General features: G+C 48.0%; 1 protein-coding gene across 1 annotated transcript; it reads left to right on the top strand.

The window, feature by feature from the left end:
• Positions 1–989: 989 nt before the first annotated feature.
• On the top strand, positions 990–24230 carry LOC135815922 (uncharacterized; the record flags this gene model as incomplete). Its single annotated transcript, XM_065329275.1, is given in 8 exon segments — positions 990–1310; positions 8570–14191; positions 14846–14986; positions 15862–16013; positions 16301–16594; positions 21797–22273; positions 23625–23838; positions 24182–24230. Coding segments are annotated over 8 exon segments (7058 nt in total), but the record flags the coding sequence as incomplete, so codon positions are not given.

Raw genomic sequence — 24230 nt, 5'->3', positions numbered from 1 at the left:
CCAAGGTCCCGGGACTTGCGTCCAATTCCTGAGTGATTTTTGTGTGCCTAGCCTCTAGGTATCATACCATATTTGTTTGGTTCAACCGTTTTGGATGCCCACTGCAATACCATTCACTGTATTATGTGTGTATGTTATCCAAGAAATCTCCCATATTTTTGGGTGGACAAACCTCGCCATAAGTCAGTAACCTGGCATTTTGCACTAACAGAACTCCTAGGATATCAGCGCCGTCTCAGTACCTGGGGACAGTTGTAAAGAAAAAGAAAAAATATCCTTGGCCCACAATGCCCCACTAAATAATCCGAAGGGTGTCGCGAAGACGACAATTTCCTTACCTTTCTTTCGTGGACGAAAAAAGACACTTCGCTTCGTCCGTTGCGCATGAAACGAAACATGAGGGTAGTGTTTATCAATTAGAATAGGTATCATGCACGAAGGAATGGCGAAAAGGTACTATGCTCGAGCGCTGGTCGTCGTCTTGTTTGTCAATTTTGAGTCCCATTGAGAATTTTCTTCTCCAGACCTCTCAAATTTCCCGCGGTTGCAAAATAAAAGTGCAACTTCTAGACGACTTTTTTGAATTTGGCGCACGGACTGAAAAGGCTCGCAGCGCGTGCGTCGTCGAAAAGATTACGTCAACAAAAAATTCCGCCGTGGGCCAACCCATCCGCGAGTTGCACACTCTTGTTTATCTACTCTTTTTTTGTAGTACCGGTATGTAGAATGATAATGATTATGTAAATCTACCAGGAATAGTAATAATTATTTTACTACTCCCTGGGTCCCAATAGATCTACTCTTGATCTCCGTGGTGATCTCCGTGGTGATGACCCCAACTCGCGTTCAAGGTCGTTCATGTGGCACCGGTACTTGGACTGTACCCCTGCACTTTCGACCTGCAGTTCGGATACTCCTAGTCCTAATCCTAGCGCGGGAACCGATGGCCACGTCAGCTGCATCTTCAGCTAGCTCAGCCTCGGCCCTGTTGCCTATGCCGAGGTCAAATGTTGCTTTCAGTTAGTCCTCGTCTGCATCTTGTGCAGTCATGTCGACTATTTGTCTTTTGATCTGAGGCACCCCTAGGATTTCTAGTGTTCTCTGGTCAAAGCCAGAGTACAGGATCTACCAGCATTTCACGGCTCTTCCCTCGACATTTCAAGCATTTATCGGTCGAGCCGCGGATTCCGCAGCAGCAAGCATGGCTGTGACGAAGAGGGCAACGGTCTTCTGGAGAGTACCTCTTCTGGTTGCTTTTCTGGCGGTCTTCCTCAGTGCTGTACTCGTATCTGGTGAAGGAAGTGGCTCAGGTAAGGATTATGGCACTGCTTCTTTAGTAAATAATAACTGTTATTGAATCATTACTCATACTGAAGGTGTTGTTTGTGTTCACATGGGGAGGAGAGTTAGCGTTTCCTGGTGAATAGTGGTCTCCAGTTCTCGTAATTGTATGTTGTCTGACATTGCACTCGATTTCCGACACTGGTAATGTTGTGCTACACGTCACCATGGTCACAGGCATGGGGTGAGCGAGGCGAGACAAATCTTCGCAACCGCAGATGTGATCAGATGGCTTCAACAGTGGTACGCGGCTGGTGCTAAATTACTGTTCTGCCATCCATTGATACGGCAGCATTAACTGTCTCAGTCAGAGAGTAGTACAATTGTGTTTCATCACTTCTCTCATTAGCGTTTTCGTATCGATAAGTTGCGAGAATCGGGCGGAACCGCAACGTCAGAGATACACGTGTTTCCATCGCGAAGGGCCTTCATGAAAGGGCGACTAAAAGCAGCTCAGAAAGGGCATACGGTTTGCTGAGTAGTACAATTGTGTTTCATCACTTCTCTCATTAGCGTTTTCGTATCGATAAGTTGCGAGAATCGGGCGGAACCGCAACGTCAGAGATACACGTGTTTCCATCGCGAAGGGCCTTCATGAAAGGGCGACTAAAAGCAGCTCAGAAAGGGCATACGGTTTGCTGAAAAAGAAAGCTGATGCACGGACGCTTCGGTTCCGCCAGATTCTTGCCAAGATTATCGAGTGTAAAGTGCTAATCAGCAAAGTAACGGGAGAAGTGATGGAACAGGCTGTATCTCTCCAGATCTGACTGATGCAGTTTTTTTGCTGCTTGTGACATAGTTGATAAATATGGTGGTAAAGACACACCTGGCAATATGGCGGTAAATACACGCCTGCCCACACACGCTCTCTAAGCTGCAAAGTTTTGGCACAGAGCTCTCCTTCTCACCAAGCTCTCCTTCTCATTCTACATAGGATGTAGAATTTGGATTTAACGCAAAAAGTAAGGCGAGTTGCGCATTGAACACACATACACACACCATTGGATAAGGTTAGGTGTCCTTAGTGTTTTCGTTGCCATCTCATCAGAAGGATTGAACTGGCAAAGCCATATGAACGCGCAACACACTATAAATCCTCGAAATGCAGTGAAGTAAAGAAATGCCAACTTCAGTGCCAACACAACGAGAGCTGAGAGTGAGAGATAAAGGTGCTACTTGCTGTAGTCAAAAACACTCATCACAAGCAATGCTCTCATGGGACCATGTGCGGCCATTTTGAAAATTGAAAAAATTGCACGTTTAGGCACCCAAGGTGGCAGAGGTCGTATCTGTTCACGTGAAGACAGATGATTCCAGGGACATACCACCCTGGGGCCTAATAAATTACAACTCCAGGGGAGAGGGCAACTTTGTCTAACTGTTTTTGTTTATTTTTAGACCAAAGAAGATGAAGAATGTTTGCGCATGCGTATATACGTTCGGGCTAGTGAGGGAGACTGACGTCATGCAGCGAGGTCGCTACACACGTATGCAATGCACTGGACATAGTCCTGCATTTTGCGCCCATTACTTTGCCTTACAAAGACCTCATCTCAACAATTTTTCCAAGAAAATTGTCATCCGAAAGCAGTTTTGCAAAGCAAAGTTTTGGGCCCTACCGGTAGGATGGCTATTATTAATTAACAAGCAGGTTGTCAGTTGAGACTTTCCACGGTTGGAGAAAAATGCGCATTAATGTTGTAGTGAGATAAAAGCAGAGACAAGAGTCCATAAACAAGAGTATAGTATGCAACTGGGATCTCTTTTCTATGGGCCAGATGCGCGGCGCCCTGCCTTCATTACATCATTCAGCTGCAGTGCATGCACTGCGGAAAATCAATCACAGCACATTCCCTCTGGTTTGAAATGACCTTTCGTGCGGAACTGGAGTTCACGTGCCAAAATTTAGAGATCGCACAGGTATTGGAACACGCTCTCTAAGCTGCAAAGTTTTGGCACAGAGCTCTCCTTCTCACCAAGCTCTCCTTCTCATTCTACATAGGATGTAGAATTTGGATTTAACGCAAAAAGTAAGGCGAGTTGCGCATTGAACACACATACACACACCATTGGATAAGGTTAGGTGTCCTTAGTGTTTTTGTTGCCATCTCATCAGAAGGATTGAACTGGCAAAGCCATATGAACGCGCAACACACTATAAATCCTCGAAATGCAGTGAAGTAAAGAAATGCCAACTTCAGTGCCAACACAACGAGAGCTGAGAGTGAGAGATAAAGGTGCTACTTGCTGTAGTCAAAAACACTCATCACAAGCAATGCTCTCATGGGACCATGTGTGGCCATTTTGGAGCAAAAACGGATGGGCTCGTACGAGAAATCGTGGGTTTGAGTGCATGCTTTCAGAGCGTGATGGAGGCAAGTTACGTAATGAAGGCAGCCCACCATGCACTGACCCATGACCACTGTTGCATACTGTTGTTTATGCACTTTTGGCAAAAAAGGATAGGAAATTAAAGGGGCACTCCGGCTTCATTTTCGACGCCGAGTTTTCGATGCCAAGACGAAGGTAGGTGAAAGAGAAGACCCCTCGAACAAGAACGAGTCTCCAGAAGCGATCGAGTCGAGCAGGAAGACGACTTTTTGAATTTCGCCGAGCGAGCGCTGATGACGTAATGAGGGATTAGCTTGCCAGTGGAAATGCATCTGCGCACATACATTTCACATACTTTTTGGCCAATTTTCAATCGAAGAGGAGGTTGTTTTCTATGTTCTCTCAACGTCGTGAGCGATCCCGTCTTCTATACCCTTCCAGGTACCCTGAAGGTCCTCCAGAGGAGAATTTATCTCCAGCGAAGCGTTGTTGATCCGCTAAATTCGTCTCGAGACATATTCACCCAGTGCAGTGCTGATAAATGTAGAATGTTGAATCTGTGATAATTGTTGACGATGGAGAGAGAGGCTGATAGCCGCTGTCGCAGGGAGAGTGAAGCTGCTGGAAGTAACAACGGGAAGCCCGTTTGTATCACCTGAACAACCAGACTTCAAAGCAGCTTGACCAAATCGGAGGGTGCCTCGGTGCTTATCGTGAATATTACACCGACATGAATTACTACAAGTACACTGGTGAGTTTTTATCTTGTTTTGTTCGTATGCTAGTACCCTGGCCTGGAGTTCTCGTTAGCAAATTCCTATTCCCCGGCGTTTTCTAAACATTCCGTGTAGTACTGAATACGTGATCAAGTATTCCGATTTGGGTGGATGTGGAATTTGGACATGCATTTTATAAAAAAATTCTATTTTCCCAATAGAGCGTTTGTAGTGAAATTCAAATGGTTGCCCAAATACAACGAAATTGATTCTGCAGTTCTACAACTTGTACTGAAATCCAGTCAAAGTAAAAATGATTCTTCATGACAGTTGGGGTCAATGAAATCTGATCCAGGCATAACGAATAGTGACGCCTGCCACCCCGAGAACGAATGCCCATTTGGTGGGGGATACCTAAGTACTCGAAAGTGGTGCATGTTTCAATGTGGCATGGAAGTTTTATAATATGATCTCTGGTCAATGCAACATACGATAGCCATCATGAATTGCAGGCCTCGAATGCAACTCAGACCAGAATTGGCAGTTCCCTAAGTTTATAATTCCATGGCCCCAGCTGTGGTTATAGAAGTTTGTTTGCACATTATTCTTATAGTCGATAGGTTTATACTAATGGCCACAAACAGCGGCAGTTCAAACTTCACTGACGTGTTCATGAGCTGAGAGATTTCTCTCCACTATTTCTGTTGTGCATACAGGTCTGTCCAATATGCATTGACAGTATTGGGTATGGTATCTGCTCTGAGAAGGGAATCGCTGGAGCCACAGTCCAACTAGACAGGCTTTCAAGAAACAGAGAGGATCCATCTTTCCAAGCTGATACCTGATGTGTACCGACAGAATTCTCACGAGATACCTTACGGACAACGTGTGGTGTGTACTTCATAGTACTCCTTCGACTACTATCTAGAATCAAGTCGACCGAAACAAGTCAAACAACTCTGGCTTCAAACGAGCCGTCGATTAGACAAACAAAACATTCTCTCATATACTGGAGCACTCTGACAACTCACGACCTATTCCTAACGATTTCCACCGCTTATACATATGTAGAGTGCTGATTGGAATGTGCTCACAATTTCAACAATTCAGTGCTATAATTATTTGAACAATGTGTTAGAAATTATTCCACTTTTCCTTCCATAAATGTTGTATCCACATATAATCCACAGTGCTCCGAAGTTTCAGAGTTCTCAGGGTATCAAACAAAATTATTTCAAATACAGTTAAATTGTTCGTGGACATTATAGCGTAACTAATTTACGTGTAGTTCCCTGGTCCTTTTCTTTGCTATAAATTAATCCTTTGCTCTCTAGCCGCCTGCGAGTCCAACAGTGAAATTGTTAGTTCATTTTTATAATGTGGGTATGTGGGAGGGGGTTGAACATATTTTTTATATAAGGGACCTGCAACTGTAATACCACAGTACAGTAGCCGGCAAATATGTAGAAAACAGAAATGCATGTTCCCATCATTGTACATTGACGGGCTGAAGCTATCAGCCAGAACAGGATTTACAATCACTTAGAGATACTTGAGCTATTCCAGTATTCTCCGTGAGCTGTCCCATTCCACAATGGTTCATGCCACCATTATTTCTGGTAGTATCTGTCCATGTGCATAGTTCCAAGACCATCTCGGATTCTTCAGCAATTTGTGCCACGGCAAAAGACATTGCTTGACTCGGTCACTGGGGCTGTCAAACTTCCCATCACAAATGAACTTCAATTTCTCATCTGTTTCAAGTATATGTACTGCCATGACTTGACCATGCTTCATCCACAGCTGGGCGAAGATTGTGGCGTTGAATTCCATAGCGCACCTTCTTGCTGCCATGCAGGAGTATGTTGAGAGAAGTGAACATATTTTTACTAAAAAACAACAGCCACTGAAGAGGATAGCAATAGCCTTGGGTGAATTTCCTGCAGGTACACGTTGTTGGTAGGTCTACTGGTCGGTGTCCATATCGTCAAGTTCAGAAATCACCTGTACTACACATCTTCTAGAAGGGATCCTGATCGAATAATTTTCTGGTCATAAAATTCACTAAACTGAGGGCGAGACAAATAGTCAGTACTCCCCGATTCCGTCAAGCTGCTTTGAAGTCTGGATGCACATGTGATGCTAACAAGCTCCCCGTTGTTACTTCCAGCAGCTTCACTCTCCCTGCGACAGCGGCTATCAACCTCTCTCTCCATCGTAGACAATTATCACAGATTCAACATTCTACATTTATCAGCACTGCACTGGGTGAATATGTCTCGAGACGAATTTAGCGGATCAACAACGCTTCGCTGGAGATAAATTCTCCTCTGGAGGACCTTCAGGGTACCTGGAAGGGTATAGAAGACGGGATCGCTCACGACGTTGAGAGAACATAGAAAACAACCTCCTCTTCGATTGAAAATTGGCCAAAAAGTATGTGAAATGTATGTGCGCAGATGCATTTCCACTGGCAAGCTAATCTCTCATTACGTCATCAGCGCTCGCTCGGCGAAATTCAAAAAGTCGTCTTCCTGCTCGACTCGATCGCTTCTGGAGACTCGTTCTTGTTCGAGGGGTCTTCTCTTTCACCTACCTTCGTCTTGGCATCGAAAACTCGGCGTCGAAAATGAAGCCGGAGTGCCCCTTTAACGCACTCTCCACATACAGGCATGCACCCGGCTCAGAACACATTGTTTTCTGGTTGGCATATCAGGGATATTGGGCGGAGCAGCTGGCGTGCATAATAAAAGACAGGTCGGCCTGCTCTGCGCAGGAGCTGTGACCCGGTGCACACATAGTGTGTGTGAGAGAGAGAGAGACAGACGGGTCGGCCTGCTCTGCGCAGGAGCTGTGACCTGGAGCACACAGAGTGTGAACGAGAGACGGTCGGCCTGCCGTGGGCAGGAGCTGCGACCGGTAGTGATTGAAATGAGCCAGCTGCGGAGATAGACTGCCCTCACCCGATATAAGTTGTAGTAGACGGACTTTCCCCAACACAAATCACTATGTATTACTATGTATTGCACTATGCATTGCTGACACCATCAGATCCCTTGCCTTCATTCGCTAGCTAGCGCTCGGAGCTGTAACTGGCAATCTCGTACCGTATATAGATCCGTGTGTCAGTTGCCCAGCTCAGTTGTTGCAGAGCCTTCGTTTCCGTTGTTTCTGTCGTCTTACCTTCACTTATTGAGTCTTTCAATATACTATAAGTTAGTTCTGTGCTACCTACGTTTGTCTTTTCGTGCAATATTGTTCCCTGAGAATACTACCTGTGTTTTGAGTCGGAGAGACTGGACCAGTTTTGCCTTGTCACTCGGTCGCGTATTACATAAGTATATTGACAAGAGTTGTACTGACACTGTGATTGAGGAAATTATGGTGACAGTGACGGAGAGATAGTGATCCCCAGTCGAATGGGGTTGGGAGGGAAGGGGAAATTGACAACTGACGGACAAACCAGTGAACAGTCAAGTCGTCGGAAAGCAAAAGTGACAAAGGAGTCTCTCTTTTCTCTTTCTCTCTCTCTAAAGCAAGATTTGGAAAGCACGCGTGGGAGAGTGGCGCGCGCTGCGCATGCGCATGTATAGCAATGACATCATAATCAGATGCATGATCATCAGACTAAGTATGAGTGGTAGATGTTCCACGTTCGTTAACAGGGCTTAGCGCACACGCTAAACCACCATAATAGGAAGTAATATGACAATATTCAATGAAAGCCTGTTCACAACCCCGCCTAGCCTTGCAAATTGGGAATGTACTGAGAACCCAGGTTCAACGCTGTAGCAAGTGCTCTCCATTCAAGGTGTTCACAGCAAATGATAGGAAATAACACGGGAAAATAGAAGATGAGAGAATAAGATAAAAGAGAAGAGCAGAGGGAGACAGGGGGGGGGGGAGAAAATTATGTGCGCGCAAGTGTTTGTGTCTTATTGTTGTAGTGCGTCTAAGACTCATTGGTCCTGTTTCTGTGTGTGTGTCTGTGTGTCTGTGTGTCTGTGTCTGTGCCTGTATCTGTGTCTGTCTGTGTCTCTGTGTGTCTGTGTCTGTGTCCATGCATGTTTGAATGTATGTGTGGGTACGTGTTTGTGCAAGTTTGCATGTATATGGGTACGTGTGTGTGTGTGTGTGTGCGTGTGTGTGTTTATGCGCGTGCCCGTGTGCACTTATTTCAGAACCGCCAACCGATGATGGTGAGGACTCATTCAAAACGAGCTCGGCCCCAACACCCATGGCGTTTACAACGGGAAGCTCACCGCCGACAGCAGTGACTCCAGCTTCATTGACTTCTGCCTTTGCTACAGTAAACGAGACGAAACCAACTGACGGTGCTAAAGACAATGGAACGGGCCCAATCAGCTTTACACAAACCAGCACAGCGCCGACGAGCTTTAAGCAAACCAGCACAGCGCCGACGAGCTTTAAGCAAACCAGCATAGCGCCGGCGAGCTTTAAGCAAACCAGCACAGCGCCGACGAGCTTTAAGCAAACCAGCACAACGCCGACGAGCACAGCATTTACAACTGGGAGTGATGTACACTCAACCAACCTTCACACAGGCTCTGCTCCTACACCAGCATCTATGACAAGTGCCGACAAGTCAACCGACGTTACCAAAGCGTCCATACTCCCTACACCTACGGGCTTTTCAACAGGAACACCAGGACAGACAACTGAGCTCTCCACATCGAACACGGCAGCAGTAGTTACCTCTGGGTTTGCTACAGGAAGTGAAACAGAACCAACCGACGTTTTCAAAACTAACACAATCCCAACGGACACAGAGTTTGTAACCGGTAGCCAAACACAACCCACCACTCCGCTGACAGGCACTGCTCCTACCCCTGCATCACCAGGAACGCTTGCACCCCCACCGCCGCCAACATCTCTTCCTGACTGTCCAAAGATGCAGTACCACAATGGAACAGCATGTGTGAGCTGCGAATGCGCTAGTGCTAGGACCGACTACTGTGATGAGGCAAAGGGCGTTTGCTCATGTCTGGAAGGCTATTCCGGCAAGTCATGTCAAGAATGCGACGTGCCAGCCGGTTATCTTCCAAGCAGCAATCAGACGTGCCAGTTTTGTCCGAAATGCTCCGTCAACGGTACAGCCACCTGCACTGAAACGGCTGGGATGGGCTCCAGTAAGATCGTCACTTGTCAATGCCGAAGCAACTGGGAGGGTGCGACTTGCAACACGTGCAGCAACTTGACCTATCGTGGCATATCCCATTCGAACGACACCAGCTTCGCCAGTGTGGATTGTTTGCCATGCTTGTGTGATCCAAAAGGAGCAGCATCATGCAATGTAGCGAATGGAGATTGTACTTGTCGACCGGGATATACTGGAGGAGAATGCCAGAGATGTGCATCATTCTACTACCCCAACAAAGCACAGCATTGTGTAAAATGTAACTGCACTACTCACGGTACACTGAGCTGTCAACAGGACACCGGCATCTGCCATTGTGCAGCAGGCTTTCAGGGTGCAGACTGCTCTCAGTGCTCGCAACAGTACCACCGGTCGATGGATGGTCGGTGTCAGCCATGCAATTGCTCTTGGAGTGGGTCTGTCGGCTGCAATAGCACCACTGGACAGTGCCTGTGCTCCTCAGGATGGACGGGAAAACAGTGTGAAACGTGTCCTCAGTTTTATTTCATCAGCAGGAACACAAACATCAGCGGAAATGCGACTGGGCTGTCAAATTGCACTGCTTCTTCTTTGGGTGATTGCAATGCCGCAAACTTTGACCACATGATGAACGTCACTGACTTGTTACCACCACTGGTCTGTAATGATTCCATAGCAGAATGCAACTTCACTGCTACTGGTCTTGTTGCCAATGGACTGCAATGCACTGCGTGCCAGTGCCACAGAGCTGGCTCGATTGGTTGTGCTCCGTTGACGGGGGTATGCTTGTGTATGCCAGGCTTTGCTGGACCCAGGTGTGACAGATGCCTCGATTTTCACTACCATTCCACCAACGCGTCGGTGTGCGAACGCTGCAATTGCCCTTCGAGTGGCTCTGTGTCCTGTAATGCCACGAGTGGGCAGTGTAACTGCCGGCCGAATCACCATGGCGAGCGATGCACCAACTGTACAAACCGGCACTACCTTAATGACCATGGGTTCTGTGTGGCCTGTAACTGCAGCATTGACGGAAGCGTAGGATGTGATCCTCTATCCGGGTCTTGCTCCTGTGGACCAAACTGGTTTGGACCACATTGTGATATCTGCCCACATCTCCACTACACTACATCGAACAAGAGCGTGTCAGTACCAATGTCAGGCACTGGTACACTAGTGAACATGACAATGCATGCTTTGAACTGTGTTCCCTGCGCTTGTCATCAGAATGGCTCGGCTGGATGCGACAGGTGGAATGGATCCTGCCATTGCCACACGTCCGTGACTGGCAGTGACTGCTCGGTGTGCGCAATGGGACACTTCCAGAACTCCACTCTGCCTCACTGTGACCGCTGCGACTGTCATCGCAATGGTAGTGTTGGCTGCGACCAGCGTAATGGGAATTGTATATGCCGTAACCAGACGACCGGTAGCAAGTGTGACATGTGCAAGCCCTGGTTTTACTCACCCTTGCCACACATACTAGATTGTCAGCCATGCAATTGCTCCACACCAGGCAGTGCATTTTGCAATCGAACCACTGGGCAGTGTGGTTGTCACCGTACCTGGACTGGGAAGCGGTGCGATCAATGTCCTCATCTGCACTACCTCGGTACTGTGAACAAAGGCGACGACCCATCTTGCATTCCTTGTGATTGCTCGGCTGATGGCACATTGTCTTGCAGTAACAATGGTCAGTGCCATTGTCGCACTAATGTTTCTGGTGATAGATGCGATCGGTGTGCAGCTGGTAACTACCGCACAAACAATAGCCTTAGCTCGTGCACCGACTGCGGCTGCAACCCCAATGGTGCATCAGGCTGCGACTGGTTAACGGGCCAATGCAATTGCACCAGTGGGTACATAGGCCACCAATGCTCATCCTGCAGGCACTGGCACTTCCTAAGCTCCTCCGCCAACCCTCCTGTTTGTTCTCCGTGTGCGTGCGACACTGTGGGCAGTGCATCGTGCAGCAATCTCACTGGATCATGTACTTGTCGGCCGTACATCGCTGGAGCTCTTTGTGATAGGTGTAGCACACCTGGTACCAAGGTGCAGTCGCTGGAAAACTGTGATGACTGCCAATGTGTCAGCAATGGCACGCAGAGCTGTAATATGAAAACCGGTGTGTGCATGTGCCGTCCGCATGTCTCCGGTCTGTACTGTGGGCAGTGCAGCGCTTTCGCGTTCACAACGTCCTCACTGGACAGTTGCCAAGCGTGCTCGTGCGACAAGGGAAAGAGCCTGTCTTGCGGTAACACCACTGGCACCTGTGCGTGCCGTCCTGGCGCGGTGGGTGCACATTGCAGCTCTTGTGCAGCAGGCTACTACAGTAACTCCTCGGGTCCATGCCAGCAGTGTGATTGTCATCCAGTGGGTGCCGTCAGCTGCAATAACGACACTGGTGCCTGCATTTGTCAACCTAACGTAGATGGAAGTCATTGCGACCGATGCACCCACCTCTACTACCCAGCACCTAACGCCAATAAAGCCCAAGCTCTGGCCCAGTGTACTCCGTGCATGTGTGACCCGGTCGGATCACTGTCTTGCAATGCGTCGGGCACATGCAAGTGCCACCACAACGTTGTTGGTTCAAGCTGTGACAGGTGTGCTCCATTTCACTTCAGAAACATTACCCTCACCCACTGCTCGCCCTGTAACTGCGACCAGAGTGGATCTAGTTCTTGCACGGAGGAGACCGGCCTATGTAACTGCCGTCCGCACGCTACCGGTGATCGTTGTCAGACGTGTGTGCAGGGCTACTACAAGAATAGCAAGACAGGTCTCTGTGTACCGTGCACTTGTGATGCTCTGGCTAGTACGTCGTGTGATCCTGAAACTGGTAACTGCATGTGTCGTCAGGATGCGGCTGGGAAGAACTGCAGCGCTTGCAGTCCGAGCTACTACCGACCCAGCAAGTTGCAGACATGTCAGCGGTGTGCATGCAACACTGACGGCACACAGTTCTGCGACGGCCTGACCGGGAAATGCATCTGCAAGGCGAACATTACAGGTGTGCTTTGTGATCGCTGTGCCTTGTTCTTCTACCGAGCTGGAGGTAGCGTGGCCAACTGTTCACTGTGCCAATGTCATCAGGCTGGCTCACTCTCTTGCAATGAGCAAAGCGGTGCATGCAAGTGCAGGCCATCTGTAGTCGGAACGCACTGTGATCGATGCCAGTCATTCCATTATCAACTTCCCTCACTGGAGAACTGTGTCAGCTGTTCATGCTTTCCTGCCGGCACTGTGTCATGTAATCAGACTAATGGTGTGTGCAACTGTAGGGACAATGTCAATGGCACAACATGCAATCAGTGTGATTCGGGGTATTTTGCTATGCCCACTGTTGCTTCCTGTTCCAAATGTCTGTGCAATGCTGTTGGTACACAGCGTTGTGATCCACGGAATGGCAAATGTCATTGTCGGTCGAATGTAGCAGGCAGCCAATGCTCTTCCTGTGCTCCTGGATATTTCCAAAATACAACTCTAGACAATTGCGTGCGGTGCCAGTGCGACCCCTCTGGATCTCTCGGTTGTAATCAGGAGAGTGGGGAGTGCATATGTCGGCCAAATGTCGGTGGAAGTCGCTGCGACAGCTGCATAGCCCTTTCCTATCCCAATCCAAGCATTGCTCAGTGTAAACCGTGCTTGTGCCATCCGATTGGTAGCAGCAGTTGCACTGCGACAGGCCACTGTGTCTGCCGGCCTAACGTCACTGGTTCCTTTTGTCATTCCTGTGCACCTGGCTATTACTCTAATCCAACACTGGCCCAGTGCACTGTGTGCGCGTGCGATTCATCACGCACTAAACGCTGTAATCCAGGCACGGGCCAATGCGCGTGCATACCGAATGCCCAGGGTTCAACGTGCAGTTCATGCAGAGCGGGTTTCTACTACAATAATGTCACACGGTCCTGTGTCAGCTGCTCATGTAATCCACTTGGCACTGCATCCTGCAACTCGGTCACTGGTGAATGTGTGTGTCATAGTAATGTTGCCGGCTCGTCATGCAGCGTTTGCGCAAAGGGCTACCACAGGCAAGGCCAACTGCCTAACTGTGTGAAGTGTGCGTGTAACGTGAACGGCACGGACATCTGCAACCCGTTCACGGGTGCCTGCCAGTGCAAGGCGAATGTCCTCGGGCCTGTTTGTGACTCGTGTCCGCACAACTTCTACATGCCATCCGGTCCGGGTTCGTGTAGAGAGTGCGCCTGCAACCTTCTTGGCACGGCCCAGTGTGCAGGCAGTGATGGAACATGTCAGTGCAACTCCAATGTGATCGGCGCTAACTGCACGCAATGCCGAGTGAACTACTTCCAGAAGCCCAGTCTGCTGAATTGTGCACCATGCTTATGTGAGCCAACCGGCACAGAAAGTTGCAACCGTGTAACGGGAACATGCACCTGCAAGACCGATGTGGCTGGGCTCAGGTGCAATCGCTGCAAAGCAAAGTTCTTCCGCAATCCAACATTGGCTAACTGTACAGCTTGCGGCTGCAATGTTCAGGGCTCGAACAGAGTACAATGCGACGAGTCATCTGGCCAGTGCACATGCCGAGCAGGTGTAACAGATCGAACCTGCAATCGCTGTCAGGAGGGTTACTTCTGGCCAAATTCATCCCTCTCCTGCTGTGGTAGCTGCACGACAACGCCAGGAACTCCTTGTCAAGGTACGGGTCTGCGGCTTATGCTCCAAGCATTCAGACTGGAACGTGACGGTTGGCATCGGGGTGGGGATAAGGGGTGATGTTGGTGCCGGTTTTTCGCCGAAAAGTATTATATGTAAGCTTAGTGATTCCCATACCGCCAACAATACTCTCAGATTTGTACTCGATCTATTCATAACATGACTGCATGCATAGATGTTGTACAGGCACCAGGGTCCAGATCTTGATGCAAATGCAGTAGAGTGCTATGTGCGCAGAAAAGATCGGTTCCTCCTTTTCATGTAAAATAGAAAGAACACACATGGGAACGAATTATGAAGCAACTATCCACGACTGTAACAAGATAACAAGCAGTCAATACTGGCTCATTATCCGAGTTCAATCCTCCTTTTCAATCGATCGTTCATTACCTATCTGTATTGTTGCAATGTTGCATCAATAAGCTCTGGAAGTATATGGCACAGGGGGTCAGGAAAGCAAACGTCCCTTAAGTTTACAACTTCTTTGGCCGTTTAATTTTCAGCCCCCGATGGCTTCACGACTTAAAAACCGCAAGAAAATTTCATTCTGTAAAATCACTGCCTGTATACCCTGCCATACTGCACCTGGCAAACTATTTTTAGCAGCAAGAATTTTTGTGATTGTGACTGTTCACAGCATGCAGGTGCAGCGCTGGAGCAGTCAACCAGTCATGCAATGCAACAGGACAGTGTCTATGCAGGGACGGACACTCCGGTCTCAAGTGTAACCAGTGTGCTAAACAATCCTGGATTTTCCTCGAGGAGTCCGGCTGCGCAGGTATGGCAACGTACATGTTTATGTTCTGAACCGGATACATCAGGAAGTACGTGATGGCAGAACGTTTTAGTCGAGGCAAAACAGTTGAGCCAGTATGGTTTAGAGTGGATAATCAGAATTTCTGGACTCTTTTACAAGAAATTAGTTACTTCACCACTCTACAATGCACTCTCGGCTGACCCACTCCATGGGCACATCACCACCATAGCGAGGACAATGCCGTTGGTATCTTGATATTGCAGTGCCTGGAGACAGCTGCTTCACTCCAACAGAGTTAGCTCATTGGTGGAGTTAGTAGATAATGAATGGCATGGGCTGAACGAATGATGTATGCGGCAAAATGCTCGCTTTGCTGGATAATGAAAATGGCATGCATGCACATGTATGTGAACAGTGTCGGTCGACTTGAGATTTTGGCTCCCACCTTCCCCCTCATGAACGATGTTTGTTTTAGGGACGAAACACCTTTTGCGACAACCCCTTTGGCCGGGATTTTCACTAGTCTGAGTTATCTCGTTGCAAAACATGTTGGAAGATATTTAGGAAACTTCACTTCTCAACTCCAAACTCCAAAAACGGTCTCTTCACTGCGATTGAAGAGACCATTTTTGGAGTTTAGAGTTTTTTAATCTTTTTTTTACGAGACACCACGAACCTCGAGAACAGAATACTGCATGATAGAGGTGGTTGCAGACGCAACTGTGGTGGTGAAACTGGAGCATCTCCGCCGACCTGAGGTCTCGGCTTCAACGACACTTCAGTGCAGTTGAGAAGCGAAGTTTCCTAAATGTGTGTAAGTGGCTGCGTTGGAGTTTGCGGATGATTAGAAAAATGTTGGAAGATGGCGACTTTATCTTGTGTCTGCTTTGATTCAGATCCATCCAACGTTTTTTACCCGTTCGGTCCTAATGTCACGGATCAGGAGATGTCATCCTCATCCAATGGGTCCCAAGTGAAGTTCAGGGTGTTGAACTTGCCGTTTGGCATTCCTATTGGCACAACATTGTTCCGCTATCCCTCTGTTGGCGTAAGTTGTTTCTAATTGTTCTACATCACTCCTTGAGCATGTCGAAGAAGCCTATTTGATGCGTGCTATGCTGGTAGTTCCAGGAAATAGGCTGTGAGATAGTGCGTGTGCAGAAAACACTGCAGAACAGCTAGTCACTTCCACATGAAACTCAACGACTTGCACTCTCACCCATATAACATGGTGTGTGTGTGTATGTTCGTGCGTGTGTGTGTGTGTGTGTGTGTGTGTGTGTGTGTGTGTGTGTGTGTGTGTGTGTGTATGCGTGCGGCGATGGCTGTGCACAGATCTCAAGTGCTGGATATTTGACATTTTCAAGGCCTGCTCCTTTCAACCCACCAATATCCTTTCCTGAAGGACAGCCTATCATCTCACCTTACTGGTCCATAACGGATCTCCGCTGTCGTGGCAGAGTCTATTACCAGATCCACACGTCGGGCAGTGTTGTCGATCGAGCCAACAGCGATGTGAGAGCACTCGGGAATGCTACTGACTCGTCCTTTTCTGCTCGCTGGGTGTTGGTTGTCACGTGGGTGGACGTGCATGCGTTTCCAGACCGAGGCAATGCCCCTGCACTTGGTGTAAGTTGCTTGGTTGGCCGTTGATGCCGACACACTATCATCACTATGAAATGAAATGTGTGCACTCAGATTCAGACTGTTTTTCTTCTATAAATCTGTGAATCTACATCGACTGGTGGGGAACAAAGCAAAATATATGCTCATAATGTGCCGCCATGCACGCCTAGTCTCGCTATGTGCCGCCATGCACGCCTAGTCTCACTTTGTGCCGCCATGCACGCCTGGTTGAAAAGTTGAAAAGTTACCGTATATAATACAGTAGGTGCGATGGGTCGATAGTGTCAAGGAAGACGTCAAGCCTCTGAATATGCCGATTCAGGAATGCCTCGACCTCGCTACCAGCAAGCAACTCTGGTTAACGGTTGTTGACAGATGCATAACTGTTATGTCCCCTTGCGGACTAACATTCCATTCACTCATGCATTCTTACTGACACACACAAACACTAGCAATTCGGAAGCCATTCCTCTTGGTCAGGTAAAGTAACAACAACAACCATATGCGAGCATGCGCAAAACAGTAACAAACGGTGTAGTAGATATATAATGACTAACTTGCATACACAACAACTGCCCCCTTTCAAGAATGTTCCAGGGAATATTCTACCACAATTAAATACCTCAAAATCGTTGAAGCAACACATAAAATAAGTTCATCAATCCACCGTACGTGAATTCTTAAACTTTGACACAGCACTACAATAACATAATCTGATGCAGGAATCCGTCAGTCAATATTAGCAATACCAAGGATCTTGCACACTATTGTACATGGTAATAATTACTAGTTCGCTAAACAGTCCAGCAATGACATATCAGGGAACGGCTCAAAGCTGTTCAATCAGTCTATCCGGACGAACACTACGCCGAGACGAACGTCTAACAGTGGTTTCACAGGGAGTATTCTCGACCTGTGGTAAACCAACTTCAGGAGCCGACTGCTCACAAGGAGGATCCGCCTCAACTTGTACAGTAGCAGACTGTGGCGAGACGCTAGCCGGAAAATCACTGGCCCGTGACGACTCTCCTACGTCTGACAGCACTGGTGACGGTGACGTCTGATCGATTGTATCCAATAGTGGTTCTGGCAGCGATGCACTCAAGCTTGCCGGAACTGACCGTAGACGCAACTGATCTCGGTGACGCTTCCACAACACATCACCCACTTGTACTTCATAGTTGTAGTCACTGAGGACACGCACAATTCGTCCCGGGACCCAACGATTACCTTTGCCGAAATTCAGCGCAAACACAGAGTCACTCTCTGTGAACGCTGGCTTGACGCGATTGCCGTCCTCATAAGCCTTTGCTTGTTGACGTACCTGCGAGGGACGCAGAGCACTGAGCCGCGTGCGTGGCTGGCGTCCAAACATCATCTCCGCCGGTGTTCTGCCGGCATGGTTGGGTGTCGTGCGGTACGTTAGCAGAAACCTGTCGAGCCGAGCTTGCAGTGGTTCGCTCGTTGCACCCATTTCCTTCAACTTCTGCTTAAACACACCCACATAGCGCTCAGCAAGTCCATTCGTAGCCGGATGGCCTGGAGCCGTCAGGGTGTGCACAATGTCGTTGGCACGGAGGAAAGCCTTGAATTCCTCGCTCGTGAATTGGGTTCCATTATCTGAAACAAGATGCTCCGGCAGACCAAACACAGAGAACACGTGCCGCAGAGCCGCAATAGTGGTTGCAGACGTGGCATTAGACATTGCAATTACATCCAGATACTTTGTGTATGCATCCACCACAACCAGGAACATCTTGCCCATGAATGGTCCTGCAAAGTCGATATGCACCCGTTTCCAAGGACCGTTTGGCCATGACCAGGTTCCCGACTTGGCAGGTGGACATTTCGCACTTTCTTGGCATTGAGCACATGCCTTGACCAACATTTCAATCTCTTGATCCACATTTGGCCACCATAAGTACCGTCGTGCCATTTGCTTGGTTTTGACCATGCCAAAGTGCTCCGTGTGCAAATCACGTAGCAATACCATTCTTAGTGATTTGGGTATGACAACTCGTTGTCCCCACAATAGGATACCATCTTCCGCAGACAGCTCATCCCTCTTATTGTGGTAAGACCGAAACGATTGGGGTACTGAGCTAGGCCAACCATTCACTACATAGTAGAGCACCTTAGATAGCTCAGGGTCACGAGCTGTTTCCGATTTCACTACGTCTGCTTTGATTATCGTATCTTCCTCCACTAGCAAGACACGAACCGTAACCATTTCCTCTGCAGACGGACTGATATTCTCACATGGTTGCCTAGACAGGAAATCCGCGTAGACATTTTCCTTGCCTGGCAAATACTTGATCTCATAATCATAGCCAGCTAGCATTAGTGCCCATTTCTTGATGCGAGCTGATGCAAGTGTAGGAACTGGTTCGTTGTTTCCCAGTAACTTCAATAGTGGTTGATGGTCGGTTTGAAGCGTGAAGTGGCGCCCTAGCAAGTATTTCTGGAACTTCGTAACACCGAAAACCACAGCTACGGCTTCCCGTTCGATTTGTGCATAACGCGATTCAGCCGGTGTCAATTTCCTTGACACGTAAGCAACCGGCAAAACATCACCATTCTTTTGCCTTTGCAATAGTACGGCACCTAGACCCATTGGAGAAGCGTCCACCTGGAGTGTGACTGGCTTCTTGACCTCGTAGTGTGCTAATAGCGTATGCTCACACATTGCATCTTTCAAGGCCTGGAATGCATCTTCCTCTGCCTTGCTCCATTGCCATTTCATTTCTTTCCTGAGCAGGTTGTACAGTGGTGCAGCAATCTCTGCGAACCGAGGTACAAATTTCCGTTGAAAATTTGCCGCACCCAGAAAAGAGTACAATTCATTCACGTTGTTAGGCGGCTTTGCGACTTTCAAGGCATTCACTCGATCAGGCGAGGGTGCGATTCCCTGCGCGGTTACCTGATGACCGAGGTACGTTAGCTTATCCGCCATGTAGCTGAACTTCTTAGGATTGAGCTTGAATCCTTTCTCATTTAGGCAAGATAGCACTTGATCCACATTTTTCTCATGGATCTCCTCATCACGACCAGTACACAACACATCGTCGATGTAGCCCCCGCATCCTGGCAAATCGCTAAGGGTTTCTTCCATTACCCGTTGGAAAATAGATACGGCGCTGTGAAAACCAAAAGGGAGTCGTTTGTACTGATACAACCCCTGCATGGTATTGATCGTGGTGTACTTCCGACATTCAGGTGCTATCTCTAGCTGGTGGTAGGCTTGCGACAAATCCAGCTTCGTGAATTTAGACCCCGGGCCCAATTTGTGCAACAGCTCCTCAAGAGTGGGTAGCGGGTATTGCTCGCATTTAGAATGCAGATTGATAGTGCCACTGTAGTCACCACAGATTCTCAACCCACCTCCTGATTTCTCTACCGTGACAGTGGGGGAGGCCCATTCTGAATGCGTGACTTTCTCGATTATACCATCTGCTTCCAATTTATTCAGAGCCTCAACATAGCTCTCCCGAATTGACAGTGGTACCGGCCTTGCCTTTCGGTAAACAGGGCTCTCATCAGACACATGCAATTTCACCTGCACGCCTTTCACCTTTCCCACTTCTGAGGTGTCGAACAACCCTGGGTATTTCTCAATGAATTTAGCGCCAGACTTTTCGACCTGGTGCACTTCGAAAATTGATTTCCAGGGGAGTTTGAACAAAGCCATTGCATCTCTGCCCAGAATAGATGGACGGTTTCCATTTGTAACCCTCACCAATAGTGTGTGCAATTGTGTGCCCATTCGGAACTCCATTTCCGCTTCCCCGAGACAATTAATCACATCTCCAGAGTAGGACACAAGGTTGATACTGGATTCCATCAGGTTACTCAGCACACCATTGCATTGCAAGAAATCTGCGCTGCTGAGAATCGTGACAGCACTTCCCGTATCAATCTCCATTTGGATAGTGGTACCCATTACATCTAATGACACAGTGTACGGTAGTCGCCCCATTGCATTTACACTATACATGGTGACATCGGGTTTACTAGCACATGGAACGAACTCACCAATTTCTTCCGCGATGTGATGGACGGTTTGTCCAGACTTCTTCTTGCGGCAAGCTCTCTCGATGTGACCCACCGTACCACACGCGTGACACTTCACACTCTTGAAGCGGCACTCTTCCGGTTTGTGACCAGCCTTGTCACACCGAAAGCATTTCTTGTCGTGCGACTTGAAAGTTGGAGTTGGCTTGCTCGTCGACTGGCGCGAACGAACGGCGTGGACGGACTGTGCCGTCAATTGTTCCGACTCTCTCGATGCAGTTTCATAGGCTGATGCCATCGTCACAATGTCCGCCAAACTTGAGGTCTCCTTTGCTTTCGACAATATCTCCTTCGTAACACTCATCGACTTCAACCCACTGACAAACTGGTCTCGGAGTGCCCTGTCCAAATACGCCTGAAACTTACAGTCCATGGCTGCTTGCTTTAGTCTAGCTGCATACTGTGTTGCTGACTCTCCATCCTTTTGACAAATCCTCTGGAATCTATGAGTCGCCGCCAACACACTGACATTAGGCTTGAAGTGCTCTGAAAGCAATTCTCCGAGTTCCTCAAACGTTTTCTGCGCTGGTTTGTCCGGCAGGCAAAGACTCTTCAGAATCGAGTAGTTCTCAGCAGAGAGTTGACTGATCAGGACAGCTGCCTTTTGCGTGTCCGCCGCTCTCTCCTGGTCCGCGGTTGCCCCAGCTGCGACTTGTCCAATACTGTTGGCGATAAAATAAAACGTGAGTCTCTCTACATACTCACGAAAATCACCTTTTTCAAATATTTCAAGCTTCGATCGCGACATCTTCGTCTTTTATCTTCGTCGCCAAATTGTTATGTCCCCTTGCGGACTAACATTCCATTCACTCATGCATTCTTACTGACACACACAAACACTAGCAATTCGGAAGCCATTCCTCTTGGTCAGGTAAAGTAACAACAACAACCATATGCGAGCATGCGCAAAACAGTAACAAACGGTGTAGTAGATATATAATGACTAACTTGCATACACAACAATAACCTTGTATGGTTTTGTTTTATGTTGCCTATTTATACCATTATTGTTCGGTGCGTAGAGCTCTGTGATGTGTGACATTCATCATGTAATGCTGGCGTGGACTATTATTAGACGTATGCTCATTGATAATTTTAATATCAGCACTCATCTGTGCCTTGGTTTTCTTGCAGGCGAATTCCTTCCAGGCGGTTGTCACCACCGATGGGTGCGTGAGCTACAGCATGTTCCATTACTTGAACGGCTCCATCGTGTGGTCTGGACGGTTCAACATCCATGCGCGCATGGGCTACACGGATGGATCCGGCGTATACACGTACTCACACCCTGACTCTAGCACACCGGCCGTGAAGACCGTGGACCTATCAAGCAACATCAACACCACCTACAATGGCAAGTGGATGTGGAGAATCACGGGGCCTTGCTCCGGCACATTCCTGGCGCAGCGCAAATGCTTGAAATGGGCTGACGACGACGCTATACTGTATCCTGAAGTAGGGGACTACTCCGAAGCAGCCCAGCCTTGTCCACCCTCTTTCAGACAGGCCATATCTGATCAGCAGTTCACGCTCTTCCGTAATTACAAAGAGCAGCGCTTTTGTGTCCGGCAAAGATTCTCCAGCAGATTTTCCGGCAAACGGATCTATAGTGTAAGTTTGTCACGTAAACAATTTTCTATCAGTTCATTGCGAAGGTGTGTTATTGGGGGGGGGGGGGGGGAGGTCCAGATTGCCCTTCATAAGATTACCAATTTAACCACATCTGAGGTGTTTCGGGTTGATTTCAGCAAGTAAACCAGGTCTCCAAGGCGTTCCGGCGTCGACATCACCAGGAAACATTGAATGTTAGCCAGTGTCGCCGGAAAATGCGCGCGCCTTCCTCTCCTTGTTATGTCTATAACTTCGAACCCTCCAAGTTGGAAGGCTGTTTAGTTGAAGTGCGCATCCAAGACGTGCTAGAGCTGAGTGGCAGTTAGTTGTAGAACGTCAGTACCGTTGGTCAGTGCCATGCAATTTTATCGCATGAGCTGATTGTTAAGTAGCTGGTGGTGTTAGTGGACATTATAGCGTAGCTTGTAGTTCCTTGGTCCTTTTTCTTCCTATAAATTAATCCTTAGCTCTCCATCCGAATCTAACGTGGTTAGGAGGTGAATATAATTATAGAGGCTAAAGCACTGAACAATGATTCGGTTCACCATGTAAAATAACAGATACAAATTTAATTGGAAGTTATGGCAAACAAATCACTGTATTTAGAGAGGAACCGGCTGCACCTTGCTCTCGGCGCTGCTCTGCGTTGAAGATGGTGGTCATTTCCAGTGTTCTTTGGACCGCCTGAGCCAAAGGCATCGGACTTGCGCCGCGAACATGCAGCCTCAGATCCACAGACGGACGACCATCAATAAATTGGTTCACCAAGAGGCGCTGGAACAAGTCCGTATTTATCCTGGCCAGGATACACCCTTGAGGCTAACTTTTGTAAAGCTGGCGCGAATTCTAAAGTACTCTCACCTGGTTTCATAGTACGTGCCCTGAATTCCGCTTCAAAGTATGTGTGTGATTTAAAATAGGTCGTGAGGCGATCACAAAGGTCCAAGTGCGTGTTGTCTGCATGTTGTGCTCTTCATTCTTTTATGGACCCAACATGGGCCAGAGTAGTGAGGCTGAAGGGGTGAGAAGTACCATTTAACTGGACCAAAGTGTACCCTGCCAGAGTGCTCCAGTGGATGTATGCTGTTATTACAACCCAGGTTGAGACTAGGACTTGGTTACTTTGACTGTATATTCCAAAAGACTACAAGCAAGGAAGTTTGCTTCAGGGATGGGGAATACAGAACATTAACAAATGTGCAAGGTCGCACACGTGGGCTTGTGTTTGTTCCAGGATTCATGACCTGTGCAAAATCCTTAGTTTCGTCAGCAGATCAGAAGACATGCATAGATATCACAGCTGTAATTTGATTGTCTGCGCTTGTGATTGCTAATCTTTGTACATGCCTAGATCTGCTGTTATGATCGGAAGTTTCAGGGTGCTCTTAACATCGGACCTCCTAATGGTGGCTTTGTCACCTTTCCCAATCATCCACACTCGGTTGCATTTGAAATGGGCGATGAGGACAAACGCCAGCTATGCTGCGAGCAAGCATTCATTTGTGATGTCTTTTACATGCGACGGCCATCAGACACTGGATCCAGATACGTTCCTCCACGCTGGAGTAAGTTTTGCAGGCTTGTACGACTGATGCATTGTTTGAGAGCATTGTTTACAATTGCTTTTTAATGAGTTTTTCATTGCTATTTTGTTCTGACATCATGGCTCAGCATGTGTGACAACATGACTGTGTGTTGTTTATGTGACGCCATGGCATGAAGGGACGGGTAAAAGTAAATCTACTCACTATGTGCTCTCAAGCTAGTGCTGTACAGCATGGATATGAGCGTGTATCCATCACCACCGAATGACAGGCCAATTCTTGTTTGTTCATGCATTTGCCCTATGTACGATGATCCACGCAAGGAGAGCATGTTCGCGGTACTTTTTTTCCTTCTGTTTCACAGCTTGGGTGTTTGGCGATCCTCACTTCCGGAGTCTCGATGGAAAGTCGTA

This window comes from Sycon ciliatum, chromosome 4, assembly GCF_964019385.1.
Source record: "Sycon ciliatum chromosome 4, ocSycCili1.1, whole genome shotgun sequence".
Classification (NCBI taxonomy): domain Eukaryota; kingdom Metazoa; phylum Porifera; class Calcarea; order Leucosolenida; family Sycettidae; genus Sycon; species Sycon ciliatum.
The sequence above is the reverse complement of the archived record's forward strand: the minus strand, read 5'-3'. Positions and strand labels throughout refer to the sequence as shown.